The sequence below is a fragment of the Macrobrachium rosenbergii genome, chromosome 7, assembly GCF_040412425.1.
Source record: "Macrobrachium rosenbergii isolate ZJJX-2024 chromosome 7, ASM4041242v1, whole genome shotgun sequence".
Taxonomy (NCBI): domain Eukaryota; kingdom Metazoa; phylum Arthropoda; class Malacostraca; order Decapoda; family Palaemonidae; genus Macrobrachium; species Macrobrachium rosenbergii.
Genome location: NC_089747.1, coordinates 1,045,444 through 1,068,066, shown reverse-complemented (window position 1 = coordinate 1,068,066; position 22,623 = coordinate 1,045,444). Strand labels below are relative to the sequence as shown.

The window sequence follows — 22,623 nt, the reverse complement described above, 5'->3', positions numbered from 1 at the left end:
GGCGATATATAATGCGATTTAAGTTTTATAGGCCTTTTCCAGATGATTTTGGTATTAATTTAGTGATCCAGATTAATTATATATGATTTTTTATGTATATTTTATATAAAATTCTCCTTAAAAAAATAGGATCACGCGTGAAATACCCGATTTAAGGATTAATTTAAAAAAGCGTTTGCTCTGAATTCTGCATGCATCGAAGAATATTTATATATTTTAATATTACGTTTGAATAAATCAAGCATCCACAATTAAATATATATAATCAAATAACGCAAATATATAAAAATAATTAATAAGAAACCCACCTATTTGTTTACCGTTACTTGCGCCTATTGCTCAGTCAAGGAATAGTTGAAACGAATGTTTGATCCGAATTCCTCGTCTGTGGAAGAAATTTATTAATTTTATCATTAAATATTATCCATAATTGAATATATATAATTAGCTGATGGAAATACATGAAGATATTTAATCAAAACAACCTATTTTTTACGGTCGCTTGCGCCTACGGCTCAGCGTTTGACCTGAATTCCTCGCATATCGAAGAGCATTAATTTATTCTTAATTTATTTCATGGTGATATTTTAATAGATTAATTATCCACAATTATATATACATCACCAAAAAGCGTAAATATATATAAAATATTTAATTAAAAACCTAATTTGTTTACGGTTACCTGCGTCTATTGCGAAGTCACTTCGTCTATACCGTTGTTGACAAATGTCAGATGATCCCCTCCAATGTCCGATTGTCATTTAGGTGAGTTATTCCTCGCGTCCCCACGCGTTGTACTGCCTAAGTAACATTATATTATTATTGATCAATGCCTGCTTGATAATTGACCTATGTCCAATGGCGAATCTTCGTAACATCTTCCCCGAAATAAGAGAAAAATGTCACCCCTCTCCCAAGTGCCTTTACGGTAGGCCTACTCAGGCAAGACTAATTATAAAACGCTTTGACGTTTATCTCTGCCAGTTCGAACAGATGGTTTGTCGCGGGCCTTTTTTTAGGACTTGGAAATTGGCCTCGCGTTTTTGTCGATGGTTTTGGATGAATCGACAGCTGTTTTCTTCGACCGGGTGATCGATATGGCTATTTTGCATGGGAGCAAGCAGGGGAGATTAGTAGCCAGTGCCTGCGGAAGTAGGCGAGGCATTTTGCATGCTGGGATGTCGCGTCGTGTTTTTAAATATTTCAGTCTAAATCAGTTGTTGTTTAAGGTATTTTGGTATTATAAAATCTTTAATTTGCATTGACTTTGTTTTTGGCTGGTTGGAGCTTCGTAGGCCTACTGAGATAATGTTCTTATTTTGTTAATGTTTCTGTCTAAATTCATTGTTATTTAGGGTATTTTAGTATTATTAAAAGCTTTAATTACATTTAATTTGTTTTTGGCTCATTAGAGCTTCATAGGCTTACTATGATAATGTTCTTATTTTGTTAATATTTCAGTCTAAATTTATATTTATTTAGGGTATTTTAGTATCATAAATATCTTTAATTACATTAAATTTATTTTTTGGCGGATTGGAGCTTCAAAGGCCTACTAGGATAATGGTCGTTTTTTGGTTCGAGTATTCCTACCCGATTTTTTGTTATATTTTTCGAATCTTCATAAAAAAATGAACAAAATATTCTCTATGCATAATTCTTGTAAATTAATATTTATCATGAAAAGTAAAATACTTGTCAATGATTGAGGATTTTTTTCTAAGTTTCAATTTTTCAAAATGCACTTAGGGACATTTGACCCCAGGAGCTAGTACTTAACAAGGCAAAATACATTTGACCCCCCAGCGGCTAGTATTAAACAGGGCGAAATACATTTGATACCCCAGGGGCTAGTATTAAACAGGGCAAAATACATTTGACCCCCCAACGGCTAGTACTAAACACGGCGAAACAGTGTAGATGAATCACTGTCTAGCACTAGCCCTCATGTGGGATTAGAATTTGGACCGGAAACGAACTTTTGCCGGACGTTGCGATATATTTATTGCTATTTTAGCCGAAATAAATTGCTATTTAGGCCGTTTTAGCGTCGTGAATAGCATTAACTTTATAGGCAAGGCTAGGCTACTAGAATGTCTTGTAATACTTATTACTATTTTGGCATAAATAAATTATTTAGGCTAATTTAGTATCATAAATACCTCTTATTATAAGTAATTTTATTCTTTGGCTAATTGAATCTTCTAGTCCAGACCATAGGGCAAGGCTAGGCTAGCCTAGATTAGGAGTCTGGAACCCAAAGAACCAGCATTTTAATAATGGGGGGCTTTATCCCCCTTGCTGACCCCCTTGTTTGTTAAATATGAAACCTTTTCCATGTTTTAAGCTTGCAGTAGCATCAGCATACTGGTCATGTCCATCGATAATCCCCTGACTGTTTTAGGCGTAGAGGGTACTAATTTTATCAATGAAATGAATAGGCTTTAGGCCTGTAAATAGGTAGGCTGTTGCGCTGCAGGAGAAATAGTCATAGCCAAAATATTGAGTCTAAAGGCTATTATTTAGTCACACATCAAATATGCAGGTTCCAGATTGAATCCTTTAGCCTAGCATAGGAAAACATATCAGATAAAAAAAGAAAGTTTTTGGGATAGATCTTCAGAGACGGTAGCCTGACCTAAATTTGGCGTATTTTGTTCGCTTGGCAGAAGTGGGTTATCTTCTAGGCATGTCAGTTGCTGTGTATTTTTTAGTATAGGCTTCATATATGCTGAAGTCTGCAGTCTAGGCAGTAGGCTAATCTACACTTGCATAGTTATTCCGATAGGCTGGCCTTGGTTTTAATTTTGATACATGTGCACTTGATTTGTGGCGGTGATGGTTTGATAAACTAAGCTTATGCCAGGCTAGATTCGTACTTGTGGGACATTGTCATTTTTTATTGTATCAGGAATATATGGAACTTTGATTAGCATAATGCCATTCTTTTCAAAGAAATTCATAAAGTATTATAGGCTAGCCAAGCTATATGCATTGCTAAAATGAGCGCAGCTTGTCAGTATTCTTTGACTTGATTGTGGTGTTATAGTATATGCTAATGCTTTTCTGGGGTGTAGAATATTATACTTTATTCCTGCCTGCCTTACAACTGGTTCTTATTTTAGCTAGGCAAATTGTATAGGGCAAGTCATGTTTATTTACATGTGTTTTCCTTAAATAGTATAGGACAAATTCTCAATAAATGACTGGGCATCAAGAGAGGTTATCTGGTAGCTTGTGGCTGTGTGAAAATTAGAACTTATATGGAAATATAACTTTTCCAAGAGAAAATTTTGCAAAGATATGAGAAAAAGATAAAAAACTATTCTAACATACAGTTGATTAGAAATTACCCTAAACTCGCCTCATATATGGTGCTCTATCCTCCAGTGCCTAACCTAACCTAACCTTGTCGATGATACTGTGTTTTACCTTGGCCGGAGTGCCAGGAATACGCCAACTTTATCTTCTGCATGGGAAGTTGAAAGTTAATGTACCCCAATGTACAGCCCTTGTCCAGTTGTTGGATTATTTTTTAAAACTGACCTTCAGACACACGCTGTAAAGCTTTGGCAGAACCTTAGGGATAGAGGTCTTTATTTACTTGATCAATTTCCCAAAATACTGGGTTTGTTGTCAAAACAAATTCTCTGATCACCAATGTACTGAGCCAAAAAAATATTTTTATTGAGTGTGAAACTTTTGTCCTTTTTTTTTTTTTCATTCGTCTTACCCATAACATCTTGTAAACTAGGAGTTTTTTGGGTTAGCATTAGCTTTAGTAAAGTTTGAAAAGGATGAACTTATGAGTTATGAAAATCGGGAATTCATGCCATGATGTGCCTGGGAATGCTTAAGCCATTATGTTGTACTCTGATGCCCTAAATACTTGGTACAGATACTATGGGGGTTTGGCCTTTGGTACTTAGTATACCTGTACTTAACACTTTCTCATGCCTAGCAGTGATTCCACATAATTTTTAGTGTACAGTACTCTAAACGAGCATGTTAATCTTGCCATTCAGTTTGAGGTATTTATGCAAAATACTTTACATTTGAAAAGGTAACCTAGCAAAAAAAACTGTCATTGTAACGTAGCTGATCAGTAAATAAGTCTGTTCAGTCAAGGTTTTTCAGTTAGTATCTTTTAATGTCTTTTACAATGAAGATTTTAGTCCTTGTCTTTTGAATTCATACCTTCTCTCTGTACCCACCTCGTAGTGGGGTAGTGCCATTAGCGTGCACTTGAGTAGGCATTACTTAAGGTTCTTTGCAGCGTCCGTTCCTTCGGCCCCTAGCTGCAACCCCTTTCATTCCTTTTACTGTACCTCCATTCATATGCTGTTTCTCCCATCTTGCTATCCACCTTCTCCTGACGGTCGTTTCTTAGCGCAACTGCGAGGTTTTCCTCCTGTTACACCTTTCAAACCTTTCAAATCTTTCTACTATGTTTCCCTTTCAGCACTGAATGACCTCCTCGGTCTCAGTTTTGGGCCTGTGGTCTAATTTCTATGTTCCATTCTTTCCACACCCAGAAAAGAAATATGGAAGATTGTTCCAGCTTAAGGTCAAGTGATTCTGCTGGGACTAGCGAGGAGTATGAGATCATTGACTCTCAGTTGACTCAAGATTCGGAACCCCAGTTGAACATTGCCAATAACGGCAACATGGATGACCTCCAGCAAGAGCTCACTGAGGTTGGTACTGATACATGCATGGTGTAAATTGCATTAAAAAAAAAAAAAATGTTCTTGAACGTGACAATGCCCTGTGATAATTTGATTTTAGAAATTGCATAGGTTCTGATAAAAGCTCTTTGACCAGATTATCTTGGCCTTAACTATGATTACAAGTCAGTCACTATGGTCTTGTAATGGCAGTAAGAGTATTTTAGTCAGTTGCATTGGAAAAAAGCTATATTTGATGCTGTATTTTTTCATATTGGTGGTGCTACATGATGATAGGTAATATTATGTGGTAATTTAGTTTGCATAGCCTTAGATTTCATTATTTTTATATTCCCAGTCTGTTTGTGCCATGCTGAATATATGACAGTCATGTTTATCTGATATGTGCTGTCATAGATTGTTAGATTTTTTCCTTGTACAGTACTTTGAAGATGAGCAGTATTTTATTTTATGCCCAGTTTTTTCTAATACTTGTCATAAACGTATTCTCTTCAGGTAATGAAGGAGAAAACTTCAGAAAACTCATCTCCAAGTGGAACTGAAAACAAAGTTCCTCCCGCACAGAAAGAGGAAAAGCCCTCGAACCAATCTGTGATAGCCGAAAAACCAACTACGGTAACCTCGGGTGACGATGGGTCCGCAAAACCTGAGGAAAAGTCAGTGAAGGAGCCCGATCCCCTCAGTTACCCCCGTATGTCTGCGAGCGATGACTGCAATTGTAAGTCTGTGGTTTTTTGTGGTCGTAATATGTATTCTGTATGGGTTTTGCTAGTTACAGTCACTAAATCTTCACGAATACAGTATCTGTAAGTAATCGGGTTTGAATGACGTACATCAACTTCCTATTTGTTATTGCCAGTTGCAATTTGTTACATTTTGTTTCAGTTCAAACTATCTGGTGTAATTTTTCATGTTTTGTCGAAACTATTGGTCATAATTTATCATGTTTGGTTCATTTTAAAGTGTATGTTGCAGTGCATCATATTTCATTTTAATTCAAACTACTAGTTGTAATTTATCATGTCTTGTTTCACTTCAAAGTATCTATTGCAATATATTTCATTTCAGTCCAAACTATTGAAAATGAGGATAGCGGTGACTACACAATTTTCAACCGTGTCATGTACTTGGGCGCGGCTTCAATCAACGCTCCCCGGAGCGAGTCAGAAATCCAAAGAAATATGGCCATCTTGAATGCACAGGCTCAAGAACAAGCGTTGGAAGTCTCGGTATCTGTGCCCTCGAATTCTGAGGGTTGTGTCATGTAAGTGACAAGCTTTGGATTTCAGTTGTAATGGAATTGCTGAATTGAAATGTCTGTACATGAAGATATTTGTTACACTCTTCTTGAGAGATTACTGCAGACACAGAGCCTTAGAATGAATCTTGTCGTCGTTTACAGAATCTACGATGCTGCTACCGGCACAGAGATGGCGCGATTCAAAATCGACAGCATACTTTTTTGTGCGAGAGGGAAAGTTGACATGTCTGAGGCAAAATGTTTTGCCTTCACGTCTTCTCATGGGGAAACTCCCGAGAACGCAATATTTCAGTGCCACGTCTTTCGATGTCAGATTCCTGAAGCAGTGAGTAGCTATTGAGGTTGGGCCATTGGTAACATGCAAAAGAATCTTTAGGTCCTTTTAAACTTAATTGTAAATTAAGAATTCATTATCAGTGGTACCTATTACTATTTAGTACAGATGAAGTTGTTGAAATTTTTTGGTTTTATTCTGGCAGATTTGCTTAAGTTTACTTACTTTTTGGATATTGAGCCAACAAGTTGACTAATATTATGAGTTTGTATTCTTAAGCATTCATTGTACTTCTGTTGTAACAAAATTTTACTTATTTTTTGCTTTTATCGGAAATTATAGCTTTGATAAATGAAATTTCACTCTCATTACTTTTATAACTGTAATTTGTGAAGTCATTGTTTAGTCAGGAAGGTGTAATGTACAGTATTGGCTTAGAATACTGATGTTTGATATTCTACTAACTCTCTGCAGGTTGCTAGGGTGCTGATCACCTTTGCGGCTACTTTCCGTCGGGTACCAAAGAGCAAACAAATTAAAGATGAAAAACAAGAAGGCAAGGAACACTTCTTCGATATATCTTTGGAGATCAAAGAGGAAGATAGTAAGGTAAGATTGTGACCAGATCATTGACTTTTCTCTAGATTGAAGATAAAGTTAAAACCTGTATGTATATATAGTTGATCAGTGGGACACATAAGAGTAAAAGTTTTGTTTTAATTTCATGTAACCTTGGGATGGTACAGTAGTTGGCTAGACTTAGAAATGGTATCCTTAAACTTGAGTTATGAATGTATGAATCTCTAGAATATTATATATTGTACTGGGTTCAGATAAAAGATTGCTTATTGAACTGCAAAATCATCTTCCTCATCACTCGTGTTTTAACGTTAAGTTATCTTGTCATAGGGTTAGATGAATTGTAATCTCTCTATATTCCATCTTTGGCTGCCTGCTTTATCAACTGAAAACCTACAATCTTTTGCAGGGCAATTTTAACGTCGTTCCTAGGGACAAAGAATTCTTTAAACTTCGAACAAACATTGAGAAACAGCTCATACTGACTGTGACCCCAGCTCCAGGAAGCACTCAGATGGGGGGCATTCCATCCACAAATGAAGAATTGCACGTTGAAAGGTGCTTTGGCCTTCTCATTGCTCCGGGAAGAAGAGTGAAGCACGCGGATATGAATTTGCTCGAAATGGTGAGTTGCAAAGATGCGGGTAAGTGGAACTGACTTGCTGCTTCTGTGTGTGCGCGTGTGTGAGGTCCGTTCTTTTCAGTGTTGGTCTGTGTACAAACGTCAGCTGGGGATTTTTTTTGCTTCAGTTGGTGTGCTTAGTGATGAGTCTAAATACTGTAAATTTTTAGTTATCCAGGGGTGTCTGATTGCATCTTAGGCTCTTAGGGTTACGTAGATTTACCTGTGTGCTGTTTCAGGGTACATAGGTGTTGTGATGTGGGCTAGAAAATGAACAGCTGCTCAGGAGAATTTATGAAGCAGACTTTTAAGTCTCTGCAGGCTTCGTGTATGGTGGTTGAAACAATTTCTTTAACAGCTAGGATTAACATTGAGAACTCATTTATGTGGCCGTCATGTCATAGTACAAAAAAGTAGTTGCCCTTGTACGAGCACTGAAGTGGTGTTGTAAAATCTTGATAAGTAACTTGCTGAAATATGTGTCATCATTTGAGTGGCACCTCATTTTGTTAGGTTGTACAACGAATTGGACATTTTGTTTGTTCATATTGTCTTATACCTCTTGGAGCACTAAGGTTGGGACCCAGTGATATAAAAATAATGGGGTACTGTCACTAATTGTTTCAATATTGCTGTCAGCTACCAGTAGGAATATGTTCTTGCAATCCTTTCTCACTTGAGAAAGACGGACATTGCTTGAAACTGGTATTGACGCAGGTCTGCTGTCTCATACAGAGTGTTACACACTCCCCATTCTTGACCTCTCCCCGTGTTGTTCTGTTGTCTGTTTGACTTAGGCTGAAATGAAAAATTGCTTCGGGTAGATTTTAAAGGTAGTTAATCCTGGGGGAAGAGTAGAAGATACCAAATTGAAGTTTTTAAAAGTCTTGGAATTTGGTCTGCTAAAGACTTCAGGAAGTGTAGGTGTTGACAATGTGTTGTTCTTTCTCTTTCTTGAGTAGCTATCAATCACAGAAGGTGTAATTATTTTTCAGTGACAGTTAAATATTGTGATTAGATGTTTATATCTGTCTAGTTTAGTCTTAGTCAGGCATTGGGAGTTGAGAAGGCATGGGGTATCAGTTTTTAATCCTATTACCTCTTTAATAAGGGCTGTTTTGAGTAGTTTTATGTTTTATAACAAGTATCAAGTTGTATGTTTTGAAGTGAATTAACATTTGACTAATGACCTTTTATTTTGTAATATAAGTAAAGTATATATCTCTGTGTATTTCATTAAGACAAGTATTTTGAAATTTATAGAACTTTTGCAAACAATCCCATATGTAACTTTGCTTTGTTTATACATTACTCGCTTGATCTATTGTGCTAAAGGGGCCTGTAAGGTGGCGTTTAACCGCAGTAAAGTGTATAACAGAATGGGTGACTGTAACCACATGAAGTAGAAGCTGTCAGCTTGAAATCATACAAGTGGAAGGAACGTCAGACTTTTGGGAACATGGAACCACTTTGTCTTGGGTTTTTGGATGCAATTGCTGGATGCGGTACCTTGCATTGACGCCTGTTTTGTCAGTACTTAGCAGAGCACAGTCGTAATTATTTTGCTTGACCTCCTTGCAATCATTTCCTTCTTTGTAACGTTTGCCAGTGCTTGGTTATGTCTTTTACCCCCTTTTGGTTGTACGGACATGTAGTTTCAGAATCTGTTTTGTCACGTGTAAAGATCATTTAGCACCGGAGGGATTCAGTTCTCAGAATTTTTTGCCCCAAGAATTCCAGGAAAATGTTTTTTAGACTTGATGAGATCATTTATTTTGTCTCGTAACTTTTACCAGTTTGTTGACAAATTGCACCAAAGGCTTCGTGGATTAGCAAAATTGTTGCTTGGGCTATGTTTCTGTAACTTGGTTCTTATCTCAGTCACAAAACTTGCATGTTTAAGGGGATCTAAAGGTTTTGAATCATGCACTGGGTCCAGCGAGTACTGTACATTAGTCATAATATTTTTGTAATGTCAATCAGCTCACACAGGAGGGTGTTTGATTTTTTTATGAGATTGTATTAATTGCGCTACGTTAGCTTCATTAAAGAGCATTTCTTTGCTAATTTTATTTCTGTTGAGTGCTGTGTATTTATTTTTTTATTTCTCAAGATGTTACAAAGGACGTTGAACACTCATTTTTCTTAATATTTGTCATATATCAAATCATTTTGGGGCTTTTTGCATGTAACATTTAATGTGCCTGGTGTCGTAATTTTAAGAGTTTCAGAGCATACCCCCCTCGGCTTAGGACTTCACCAAATTATGACAATTAGATCATCTTGTATACCGTAGCTTAAAATTCAGCTGTGCTTGGAGACCGCCCATTAGTCAGACCAAATTATATAGTCTTTATTTGGTATACGATTTTTTTTTTTTTTTAGTTCTGTGTCCAAATAGAGCTGGAATACTGTAATTATTATTATTATTCATGAGATGAACCCTATTCTTATGGAACAAGCTCAGAGAAGCCATTGACTTTGAACTTAAGCTTCCAAAGAATATGGTGTTCATTTGAAGGACTTAGCATTCATACTTCCCTTTTAGTTAAAATGTTCAAGGTTGCTATAGAAGACTCATTTAGTAGCCGCTTTTCAAGTCTTATTTATTCAAACTGAACTATTATTACGAATTGAAAGCAAAGATTGAAAAATGTTTTCTTACATCCTGCATACCCTTCAACCCTTAGAAGTACGTCCGCTAATAATAGCCTGTGCTTTTTTTTTTTTTTGAACTATCACGTCTGTAGCATGGTAAATTCTGCAAAAACCTCCAAATGCAAGAGTATGACAAAAGAAAGGGCCAGGTTTGTGGTACTTCTTGTTCTATGTTTTCGAATTGTGGTATCCTCTTGTTTGTGTAATATGTGTCGAGCACCATACTTTATAAGATCATCCGTATTTCATGCGTTAAGTTGAAATTCATTTGGAAGAGTATACTATTTTATTCATCAAGGTATTACTTTGAAGTGTATACGTAGTTTTGTAAGTATAATGTCATGTTCGTTTTGGTTGCTTTTGATTCTTCATTTGTTTGTAACTTATACTGACAAGTCGTTTTATATAAAGAAGACTGTAATTTGTGGATCTTGAATACTTGACGATGCTTGGAGGTACCTTTGGACTCCAGGCTTCTTTTTTGAAAACAAAATATAGGGTCTGCTGCTACAGGAAAGTCTTACTTGTTGGGCTTCTTGTATCCACCGTGATAATAACTTCAGTGCCACGTGCTCCAGATTTTAAGTTCACTTTATATAGGAACAGTGTTCTTCTGCCTTGGTGTCAGCAGGCTCATGGAATCTCTATCGTAGAGACAAGTCTTCTAAGTTACTGTAAGGCCATCTTTTAGAAATACAAACTGTGGGTGGAAGACTACCAGGTTGATTGTTGTAATATTTGCGTTATTTTTTCCTTTATTTGTATAATTATTTGTCTACTTTTGACTTTTCCTTATAATAATTTCTTCACATTTTAAGAGGATCTTAGGGAAGGTTGAAAGTTCCTGTAATCTTCAACTCATTAAAACATACTGCGCATACTCAACCTTAAATGGTAATTACTGCATTAGGAAATGATTGTTCATAGTAGCAGTTTCCTTTTTCTAAAAAACATTAATCATGATGTAGGCCATAATGGAAGAAATCTCTCAGAGAATTTCCATGAGCACCTTCATTGCTTATGGCCCAAGAACATGAACATGCTGCATGACTTACTTTAAAAATTAATTAGCTCTAGTACTATTTTTGAAGTGGTATACTCCATTACCTTTGTAGCAGGACAGTCTCTTAAGTCCTTAAGAGGAGTCGGGGTTGCTTTCAGTTGGCGTAAGTCCTCCACAGGAGAGAACTTGAGAAGTGGGAGGAGGCAGACGAGACGTTCTTCTTCCCCTACATAGCACTTGGGAGGAAGAACTGTTGCTGCTGTCAATACCTCGTCAGAGGAAACACAGCTCTTGACGGACAGCACTGGAGGTATAAGTGGTAGAGGAAGTATCAGACCGGGTATCTGCAGTCATGGGCGTTACCACGCATGTATGTTCCCCGTTGTACAGATGGGAATAACTTACTAAAGGAGCCATCATTGCACACTTTGCAAGCCTGCTGAGTTGAACACTGTTGACCTCTTGCAGATGGGTACTGCTTGTGCCCTTACTCCTTTGCAAGTAATGGCATGGGTGAAGTAAGCATAATATATAGTAAACAGTTTCCACAAGGAAAATATATGTATCATAAGTGAGGACAGAAAAAATGTTGATGGCTAAATCTAATGCAGCCCAAAAGTTTACATAAAAAGGGTACTGTAGAATTCAAGCAGTTTCCCCAAGTAGAAATTAACAAGACATGAATGAAATCACAAAAAAATAGATAAAAGGAAGACAGTCTTTTTATTATGCTAAGTGGCAAGGGATGCCATCTGCCCCAAACATAACCAGTACACTGTTAAGTGGTAAAGTAAAACTTGAGCATTACAGGCCCCTAAGACTGGACTTAGGAAAATGCTGTTATGACAAACGTTTACAGAGTAAGTTTACTCTTATTTATTATATGAGGAGAATTTGAACAAAATAAAAGTGACAACAGTAAAGGACTGGAAGTCTTTTGGCAGGCATATTTACAGAGTTAGTGTTCTCTAATGAGTTGTGGTTGAGAGAAAGAGAGAGAGAGAGAGAGCGAGCTTATATATGAGCGTGTATTAATTATGCAAAGTTGAAGATTTTAAAGTCCTTTTCATATAAATTCATATGAGGTACATTAATACTAAAACAGTGAACTAAAAAAATAATTATCATTTGAATTCCCTAGAATAACATAATTTTTATTTGAACCCTGCTTGGTGCTCTTTGACATGTTAGTTCATATTATCTTCGTTGTAAGGTAATTGACGTCATGTAGTAAAAGAATTATAATTTTCAGTACATTAATAATTCACTTTTACTCTCCTCCACTTTTACTATAATATGAGCACATTTGATGCACAATTTAGTATGTGAAGCCTACTTACTTTATTTGTAGATATCACGACTTGCAGTATTCCTCGAATGTATAATGTCTTGAGCTTTATTTTGGGTGTGCGTAGTATATGGAAATATTTGATAAGTGTTAGAGAATAGCTTTTGCTCAGTATTTTGATGAGTAGATTATCATGAGGGATCAGTGAATTTGCATTTGTCACCACAGTGTATAACTATAACGAGAGAAGTTTGAATGTAATGTAGATTGGTATTCGAAGTTTTCATACATTGTAAACGTGGATATGCTTTTTAGATCATAGAATTGAAAGTATATTAGTATTTGGACTCTACTTTCTAATTATGTAAACTACTTTATAATAATAATGGTAATTAGAATCATTAAGAGGCAACGATGAACTTTGTCAAGAAGGGCCATTTAATGAGCGAGAGAGAAGTCAACCTTGATTATCAAGGTGTACCGTTTAGGTATTGCTTGTACTTCCGTGAGGAGACTCTCCAGATTTGTTGCAGATTGAATGGCTTGTGTTTGGAATACCTCATTTACAACCTGTTGTAATGTACAAACCTGTCAAGAAATAACACCTTGACTAAGTAAGAATATTGTAAAATGCTTTTTTTTTATATTTGAGATTCAGATAAGTCTTAAATTCTTTGCAAATTTTATACATGAGGTGCTGCGGGCCGAGTGATTCTTCATGTAGGTTCTTGAGTAGATTTACATTTTGATGAAAATCCTTTTGAATTAGTTATTTAATGTTGGAAACTTTTATTCAATATATGCTCTTGAAAGTACGTTCCAGTAGAAACCATTTTCCGTGTGCACGAAGCTTTAAGAAACTTCAGAGGAAAGTGTGCAATATTCATTATTGGCTAAGGAGTATACAACTTGTATGTTGGAATACAGTATTGATAACCACACACATATTGAAGGTGTAGAATTAAAACGTTTTCTTTTGTGCATGCAAAAATAAACATTAGTGCAAGCATGAAACGGGAAGGGCTATTTTGTTCACATGACAGTTATCGCACAGAAATGCGAACCCTTGTTCGGAAAACCCCTGAGGAAGTGTTTTCTGAATCGGCTCATGTACAGTGGGTGATTGGTCCTTTGGTCTTCAGCGGGAACCTAATGAGCACTAATCATTTTTTCTTGGACCTTGAACAGACAAGGGTGCCTTGCAAAATCTTTCATTTTAAGAGATACTGGTCTTTTGGTCATCCGCCTTTTGTATGGAAATTGGTTGATGCATTCTTTTGCTTTTCCTTTTTTTCTGAAGTGGCTTCAAAAGCAGAGAGCTGCAGGCTGTTGCACGCATGATGACTGTAATTCCGAGTTGTTGCGCAAATACGCTGTTGTTTTTCACTGCTGAAATGTAAGGAATGGATTTGATGAAATGCTAGAGCTTTCTTATAAGATGCAGTATATATTTATCCATATATTTCGTATTAATAACTTCACATTTTGACCCTGCTCCATGTTTAAAGTTGACGGTGCATTGTAACAGAAATTGAGTCTTAACATCTTCGCTTCTTCCTGGTAATATTCACAGACACAGGTGTTTTCATATCCCAGAAAGTTTTCTTCCATTTCATAAAGTGGTTTGTTTAACATCCTTCAGTGCCCTAGTTTTGTTGCGATCTCTTTAAGAGCTTATATTTTATTTAGTGTCTGAAATAATTGTCTAATAGTGATTCATGTACAGTATATACCCCAGGATGAATCATTGCCACTGATTAAAGTGAATTCATCTAATTTGTCCTAAAATAGATTTCTTTTTTTATGTCTAGTGAGTGATGTTGAACAGACTTGATAGAAAATTATGGCCCACCTCAGTACAATGGATCCAGCTGTGCTACCATTTGTTCTTATTGTTATTAGAAAATGATGATAAAGAAATCTTCCATATTAAGATTCCATGGAAGCTGCATTTTATATTTTGTAATATGGGATATGTAGCCTTTTCAAAGTCAAAAGAATGAAGGCCTTTTCTGTTGTGATTCTCAATGAGGGCCCTTTGATTAACACTCTTTTTCGTTTTTACCTGTAATGCACCCAACAGACGTTGGGCTGGAATGAAAAGTCATGCGAAGACAGTCAGAACTCTAAGAATGGATATGCACATGGATATTCTAATCTGTCTCACATGTTTGGAGTTAATGAGGTGCAGGTATGTTTCAATCAATGTTGGGTATATGCTTCCAGGACTATTTAGTAAGGTACCATAGTCCCCCCTTTTTTTTTCTCTCTCTCCTAAAAGTGTCGGTAGAGTGTATGCCCGGGTAGACGGAGGTTAAAATTGCTGTCATATAAAGTAGAATATAACCACTCCCCCCCTTTTGCCAACGTACGTTGGGTAAACATACATTTTAAAAGTTCATGTATTACCATAAATTAAAAGATATTCATGGATATATGAGTGTTCTTACATCTTGATGTGAATTATTTCTCCTGTTACCAGTCAAAACCAGAACTGATAATGGCCTCTGCTAAAAGATGTAATAAACGCTAGTGTAAGTAAGCTGTACAATTTAAGGGAACCTCTGCAAAGTCTTGCCCACTACTGTACTTGTGTGCTATTTAGTCTGAGGTGCTGGTAAAGTAGTTAACTGTGTCTAGTGGGCATCCCCAGGTCCTCTGGTTGCACATGATCATTCTAGGCTAAATTTTTGCATCAATATCTGGTGAATTTCAGTTAGTCTTTGGCAGGATTGGCTTGTAGCGTCCAGCTATTGAGAGCATACCTTATATAAGGGGAATACATTACTTCCAGAGTTGCCCTCAGAGTAATTCCAGCCAGAGCCTGTAGATCTTCTGTTGAGGTTCACCCTTGTACATGTCGGACTTAATTAAACTGACCGTTCATTGCTTTGAGAAACATTTTGTTTAGGTTCTAGATACAGATACTCTTGAAGACCAACATGTACTAAGATTCTTGGTTATTAATGAAGACCTTACCTGTGCACTGATGATGACACATTGTAATTGGTCGCAGATTGATGTCGCTCGGATACAAAGAAAGTTTCTTATCCTTTGTGGTGCCGTTCGAACCATTTATTCTCTTCAAGTTTTAGGTATAGACTCATCTTCCAAAGTGTGTCTGGGAGGTACAGGATAATACTGTAGTACATATATCAAAAGATATGCCAGGATATTGTGTATATTAATTTTGAAATGTAAAAACAAGCCTTTTTCCTGGAGTTTATGTACTTGTTAAGAGTAGAGACCCTGATGAATGTAATGTCCGTAAAAGGAAAAGATAATAGATGTTTATCTAAATCTTGACGAGTTGAAGGGATGACACTTTCATTACAGCTGTACTCTCTCTCTCTCTCTCTCTCTCTCTCTCTCTCTCTCTCTCTCTCTCTCTCTCTCTCTCTCTCTCTCTCTCTCTCTCTCTCTCTCTCTCAATATACCAAGAATACCTCACTGGCCATTGGTAATGATTTTGCCTAGCATATGATATATTTCAGGAAAAATTTGTCTGGGAATTGTAGGGTTTGTATAAAAGTAGTTTTAAAAGAAACTGAACTTAGGTACCATTCTCATTATATTTTTCTGGACTTGAAAATTAGAAGGTATTGAAAATTGCATTACTGTATTGGAGAGGAATTGTGGTTGCTTTTTCAATCAATTGTAGATTAATTTTTAAGCTTCAGATAATTCTGAACGTGTACTGAACACAAAACATTTGCGTAATTTGTCATGCAGTGAAAGTTATGGTGAATACACTTTATGTATTTCATGAAATTTCCAAAGATGTGTTGATTATTTATCATTTTCCACAGTTTTACTTGATATTGTCAAGTTATTTAACAGATTCTTTGCGAGACAAACCTCTCTTGTGTTTATAAACATGCTCACTAACTTATCTCTCTCAGCTCATCTGTCTCCATTTTTTTTGTCAGTACCAGTACATGTTTAGTTTTTGGTTATAGGCTTCTATTTACTGGTTCTTTGTCCTATAGTAGCAATGTGTACTGTCTTAGTAATCATGGAGTATTCTGGTGTTTTGTTATACTGTAGTTACCCTTTGGAGTACTTTCCACGTACAGTGTTTTGTCACCTTCTTGTTTCAAATTATTTGTTTATTGTTTTATCCAGATCACATGAATAAATATATTTATGTTGCATTGCATATAAAATCCAAATTGATAAACTAGTAGCTAGTTTGATCTTCAGGATTGGTGTTGCTGTCGGGTTTCACATTGTCAGTGATGTAGCTAGAGACTTGAGGAGAAATTCAAGAAGAGTTCAGTTATATGTTTTGTTTCTGCTTGAAGAATATGTTAGTGGGAGTCATGTCTTTGGCCAGCATAAACAGTAAATGTATGAAACCTTATAGAGCCAGTTACAGAAAAGTCAGTTACATTTTAATGGTTCGAATCACTAAGGCCCTTTTTTCTACAAAATTTTTACAAAATTTAGAGATTGCAGTTGTTTATTGAGTTCTGTACTTATAAAGGACAGGTGACCTCCACTGATATCAGTATAATGTTGGCCAAAGCTGCTCCGATGTAATTAGGAACATTAATTGATGCTGTGTTTTGTTTCTTTGCAAAGGCACATTCTTGAACCCGAGGTCTCTTTGCAGGGACCTAGAATTTCTACACAAAAGGACATTTACATTCCCTGTAAATTAAAGAACAAATTGGCTTTGTTACCCCTGAATGGTTGGCATGAAGTTTGCCAACTTCTCAGAGCACTGTCCATATATATTTCTCATATTTTGAGCTTTGTCATTCCACTTACCATGACCTATTTTGTTTGTATGAGTATACTGTATAGTCATTCTTGTCTGAAGTGTTTATACATAGCTCCTCATACCAAGGTGGCTTGAAAAATAAAGGACAGACAAGATCAGTCAGATGTGGACAGAGCTCAAAGTATGTGAGAATTAGCCACCATGCTGGGTGCTAGGAGACTGCTAACGATCTCTTACTAATTTTAGTGTTTTTTGTTGTGGAAAACAGCCTCTTTAGCACAGGACCTGAATTAAAATGATTGTTAAAGGCCGTTGAAGAATGTGGACCCATCCATATTTGAGTCTGGTTGTTAGTTCAGTCTGAGTATATTTTAAATCTAGAATGTTCTTGATTAGTGACCTGGAAGAATTTGGCAATATTTTATGAACATGCACATCAGTTTTTATAGTACAGTGAACCCCCCGTATTTGCGGGGGATGCATACCTCTGCCGCCCCCCCCTGCGAATAGCTAAAATCCGCGAATACTTAAAACCTCGCTAAAACACTTAGAACTGCCCATTTCGATAGTTTAAACACAAGAAAAACCCTGCAAAAATGCTTATACCCGAGTATTTTAATAATAGTTTTATTACAAAAAATGCATTTATTCATGAAAATTAAATAAAAATACGGTAATTAGTGAACATTTCTCAGTGAAAAATACTGCGATTGGGCGAATTTTCCGCAAATAATGGGTAGATGTGTTCCACAGAGAAACCTGCAAATGCGTGAGTCCGCGAATCGTGAGAACGCAAATACAGGGGGTTTACTGTATTCTACTTGGATATCACAGGGTTTGGGAAAAGAAACTTAGTTCAGTCATATTATAATGGTGTGTGTTTTAAAGTATCCCCAGTATTTGTTCTTCAACTGGGCTGGTTTCTCGTGCATAGGTTAAGGAAACACTGCATTGCTTAAAGAGAGTTATTACCCTAAACAGTAGTCATGTAAAGTTGTAATTTGGAGGTACTATCCCAATTGTTCCTGTTTCTCTCCAAGCTCCAACATTTCATGCTATTTTGATGAAGATTGGGTGAGGGTGCATGGAAATTTTGTCTTATCAGAACAGTTTGAAGGATTCATTGTAGAAATCTGCATTTATTTTGACCACTAAAGAGGGGATTGGTTTTATAGCTTTGGAGTGTCATCTTGAAATTTTTGTGTGAAGATTGTATGTCGCAGATTTTGACTGTAACATACCCAGTGATTTATTGATGGCTAGGTGGACAAAGGCATAAGTTTTTGTTAGTAACTATTCGTGGACAAACTGTTGAGATAGTCTACTCCTTCAGGTATCGATGGGAAGCAATGTCAATGACAAGAAGAGTTACGTTATCTCCGGTCACTGGGACCCGGCCGATCCCATATTTGACGTCCTCAATCAAGAGACGCCAAAAGATCGCAGAGTTTCAATGACGGTTGCCATAGATCTAGTCATGAGTAAGTACAGTAGAATCCTAAGTACCTTCTGTTGAGTGAATTTGTAATTTTTATTTGTTTGTGAAAGATTACCCCGTAGGGGGTAGTCCCATTGGTGCACCTCCTGTGGTGCACTGTAGGCATTTTTTAAGGTTCTTGCAGCTTCCCTTTTGCCCCTAACAGCAACCTCTTTCGTTCCTTTGACTGTACCTCTGTTCATATTTTCTCTCTTCCGTCTTACTTCGCACCGTCTCCTAACAATTGTTTCATCATTATTTTCAACTCTGAATGACCTTGTAGGCGCCAACGTATGGTCTTTAGCATAAATTTATATTCCAATCCATTCCAGTCCAATATTTTGAGTGCCTCTTATATTTGTAACAGTGAGCTAGCTTGAGTGATTGAAGTTGTGATATTTTGTGTACTCAGTCTGACCGAAAAAAATTTTATAAAATTCATAATTCACTGTTACATAAACGTGTTTTCATTCCAACAGGGGGCATTCAAGAACCTGTGAGATTCATCATTGAAACTAAGGTCAGGGTATACCCACAGAATGAAAGATTCTGGTACTTTAGCAAAAAGCCTCTTGTTCATCTTTTCTCCCTCAAACTGAAGCAGGTAAGGAATTTCTAGTCTGCTATTTTAGCATTCAAATGAATTGAAACTTAATAATCTCTGATGATCAATTTGTAACCGATTTGTTATGGAAAAACCCTGTGCAAATATATGTGGATTGTATGTTCTCTGAAGTTTGAGAAGAAAATACAGTACATGAAACTAATTAGAATAGAATTTAAAAGAATATGCTTAAAACAAGAGTTTGAAAGAATAGACTTCAAACGAGAGTCAATCAGCATACCAGTCTCATTTTAACAAAACTTCTTTCAGACCAGAAAAAGCTGTAAGAGAAACTTGACATAATTTGATCCTGTGTAGTCTGTGGGAAACTAAAGTATATCAGTCAAGTTATCCATGGGTTGGGTGGTCAATCACAGTTTTATTTTTAACTTCAGAAATGAAATTGAGTACCAAGAAGGTAGAAAATGAAATACTTGTGCATAAAAAATCATTTGGCAATTGGAGAAAAACTGAGGATTAGGTCAGAGCATCATTTAAACAACAGCAAAACTCAAAAAGCATATCTTACTCATACGGTTAATTGTAATAGGGTCTTTACTTTAAAGAGGAGGGGGAGAGAACAAGAAATTTTTCAAGAGGGAGACACAGGCTAAGAATGGTAGGTTTATTCTGTGTGCAGTGGCCCAACCTTCGTGAAAATACTGTGTGAAATTGCTTACTAAATGAAAGGTTTAAGGTATTGCCGTGTCTTTTTTGAGATTTTAGTCGAGTGATACAGAAGAATCATACAAATAGTGACCTTCAGAGTTAAAAATGTAGCATGAAAACTCCAAGAAAGGTGTTTAGTAGTACTTTTTGTTTATATTGGAGCTAAAATTACATTTCGCACGAACATTGCAGTACACTTAGCACAAATTAGATGATTGCTTTCATCGTGAAGTTGTTTAAGCACAAATTAGATGATTCCTTTCATCGTGAAGTTGTTTAACCAGACCTTGAGTTAAATATCATTCTGTAAAGATAATCCCAAGGGTTAATGAAGAATTAGATATTAGTTATAAAAGATAGTTAACTAGACTACCTAGTTAAAAAAAATAACCTGATGGGCTTCTTCAGGGGGTAAACACACAATTGTTATTTGATTTGATTTATATGTTTACATGGGCTTTCTTTTCTGTCATTCCTGCTTTGCAAGTTAAGGACTCTTGCCAAAATATCCAGTACAGGCAGTCCCTGGTTATTGGCGGGCTTGTTATCGGCGATCTGGTTTCACGGCGCTTGTCTAGCGATGAAAATCAGTGATTTTCGGCGCTGATATGAGCTGATTTCGGCTTATCGGCACTGATAATCAGGTAGCGGCGCTGATACATACCTAACAGAGGGGCTGATCTCCAGTTATCAGCACTGATACCTGGCTATCAGGGCTGATAAGCATCGAAAATCGCTGATTTTCGGTTATCGGCAATTTTCACTTATTGTCACGCCATCGGAACGGAACCTGCACCGATAACTGGGGACTGCCTGAACTAGCTTCCCACACTCCTGCACTGCTAAATATCACCACTCCAGGGATGTCATCCAAATCAGATTAGGGCAGTGTTGTGCTGGCCATACCCAATTTTGGTTTGTAACAGACACACCCTGTAGTGGGGATAGTGCTGTCATTGCACCTCATGCGGTGCACTGTAGGCATTACTTGAGGTTCTTTGCAGTGTTCCTTTAGCCTCTAGCTGTAACCCCTTTCATTCCTTTTACTGTACCGCTGTTCATATTCTTCCTTCCACCTTACTTTCCACCCTCTCGACAATTGATTCAAAGTGCAACTGTGAGGTATTCCTCCTGTTACACCTTTCAAACCTTTTACTCTCAATTTCCGTCTCGGCGCTGAATGACCTCATAGGTCCCAGCGCTTGGCCTTTGGCCTAAATCCCATATTCTAATCCCTATAACAGACACAGTCAATCTAGCTAAGTTCAGCTCACTAACAAGAAGTTGCGAGCCCAGTGAAAGTCAAGTTTTTATATCTCCGTGGTCTGGTTAAACTGTCTTTTACAAGCGACCTGGAAAGACGGTTATTGTGAGATTCTACTGTATTCTACCGAACGCTTAACAGTTTTCTCATTAACGTCTCTCTTCCTGTCATTTTTTTTTTTTCTAGTGCACTCCAGCCTTCCTTTTGCAAGCCTCAGATTGCTGACACGCTCACCCTGAGAAGTTTGGCGTGTTGAAATAGTTGATAGCACCATGATTTTAGTTTCAGCTGATTTGTCACCAGAATAAAAATTTCTGCTTTCATTGCCTATTGTGTTGAGTGTGCTTGGATTTTACCTTTAATCATATGCTGTATGTCTTCAGTTACATAGTGATGAATACGGTTGATTGAGTCTAATGAAGTATTCATTTGAATAGGTTGAACATTCTCCTCAGGGCGACAAACAGTACATTGTCCTCAGCGTCGACAATTTGGGAGAAGTGGAGAGATGGCGGCCCTCGACCATGTCCCTGTCGCTGAATTTGTCGTCGCTGACCTCCTCCACTCTTTCTTCTCTGTCGACTGGTAGATCTCCATCTATTGCATCCATTGAAACGCCCGGATGTGACGACGATTCTGGTAAGACATCTACAATAAAGGCACCACCCTACTTACGAACATTCGGCTTTCAAACATTCAGAGACACGGTAAACCCCCTGTATTCGCGTGCTCACGCATTCGCGGGTTTCTCTGTGGAACATATCTACCCATTATTCGCGGAAAGTTCGCCCATTCGCGGTATTTTTCACTGAGAAATATTCACCAGTTACTGTATTTTCATATAATTTTCATGAATAAATGCACTTTTTGTGATATAACTATTAAAATACTCAGGTATTAGCATTTTTACAGGGTTTTTCTAGTGTTTAAACTATCAAAATGGGCGGTTCTACATGTTTTTAGAGGGGTTTTAAGTATTCGCGGATTTGAGCTATTCGCGGGGGTGGCTGCAGGACGCATCCCCGCGAACACGGGGGTTCACTGTACAGACAAACGGGATCGCAAATTGAAATTTGTTCAGAGCACTACCCTTTGCCACCCGCAAGTTCAAGTTTTGTCTTTCATGCCTATTCTGTACATACAGTACTGTATGTACAGTGTATTGTGTTTTAGGATGAAAAAAACATGAGTGTTTTATTTATTTTTTATCATATTGTACTTGAATAGGCATGAAGACTACAGTAACCAACTTACAAAACAATTCAACATACGTACAGCTGTCCGGAACGTAACCCGTTTGTAGGTAGGGTGGTGTCTGCAATTAGAAAGATTTACATCATTAACTGTTGTCCATTCTGTAAGCTGAAGTAGTTCTAGTTACGTAAACTGTAAAAACTGTAAAGTGTACGTAAATAAATAAGCGAAGAATAGTTAACGGTAAGAAGACAAATCCAAACACATGCAAGTAAAAGTCTAGGAAGATATGATACAAGGACCAGGAATAGTAGCT

General features: G+C 37.0%; 1 protein-coding gene across 8 annotated transcripts in view; it reads left to right on the top strand.

Moving 5' to 3' along the window:
* The first annotated feature begins 695 nt into the window (after positions 1-695).
* Positions 696-22,623, top strand: part of LOC136839974 (rab GTPase-activating protein 1-like) — a 34,100-nt gene continuing 12,172 nt past the window's right edge. For 2 of the 8 annotated variants that reach the window (XM_067106248.1, XM_067106247.1), the window contains exons 1-11: positions 696-765; positions 4,536-4,697; positions 5,184-5,406; positions 5,757-5,952; positions 6,091-6,274; positions 6,698-6,832; positions 7,212-7,427; positions 14,457-14,564; positions 18,433-18,580; positions 19,056-19,180; positions 21,569-21,752. In XM_067106248.1, the coding sequence (XP_066962349.1) occupies positions 4,545-4,697; positions 5,184-5,406; positions 5,757-5,952; positions 6,091-6,274; positions 6,698-6,832; positions 7,212-7,427; positions 14,457-14,564; positions 18,433-18,580; positions 19,056-19,180; positions 21,569-21,752 (1,672 nt within the window). In that variant the 5' untranslated portion in view covers positions 696-765; positions 4,536-4,544. Of the gene's footprint in view, positions 766-4,535; positions 4,698-5,183; positions 5,407-5,756; positions 5,953-6,090; positions 6,275-6,697; positions 6,833-7,211; positions 7,428-14,456; positions 14,565-18,432; positions 18,581-19,055; positions 19,181-21,550; positions 21,753-22,623 lie in introns of all 8 variants that reach the window. The other 6 variants (XM_067106246.1, XM_067106245.1, XM_067106252.1 and 3 more) reach the window with 3 other exon arrangements.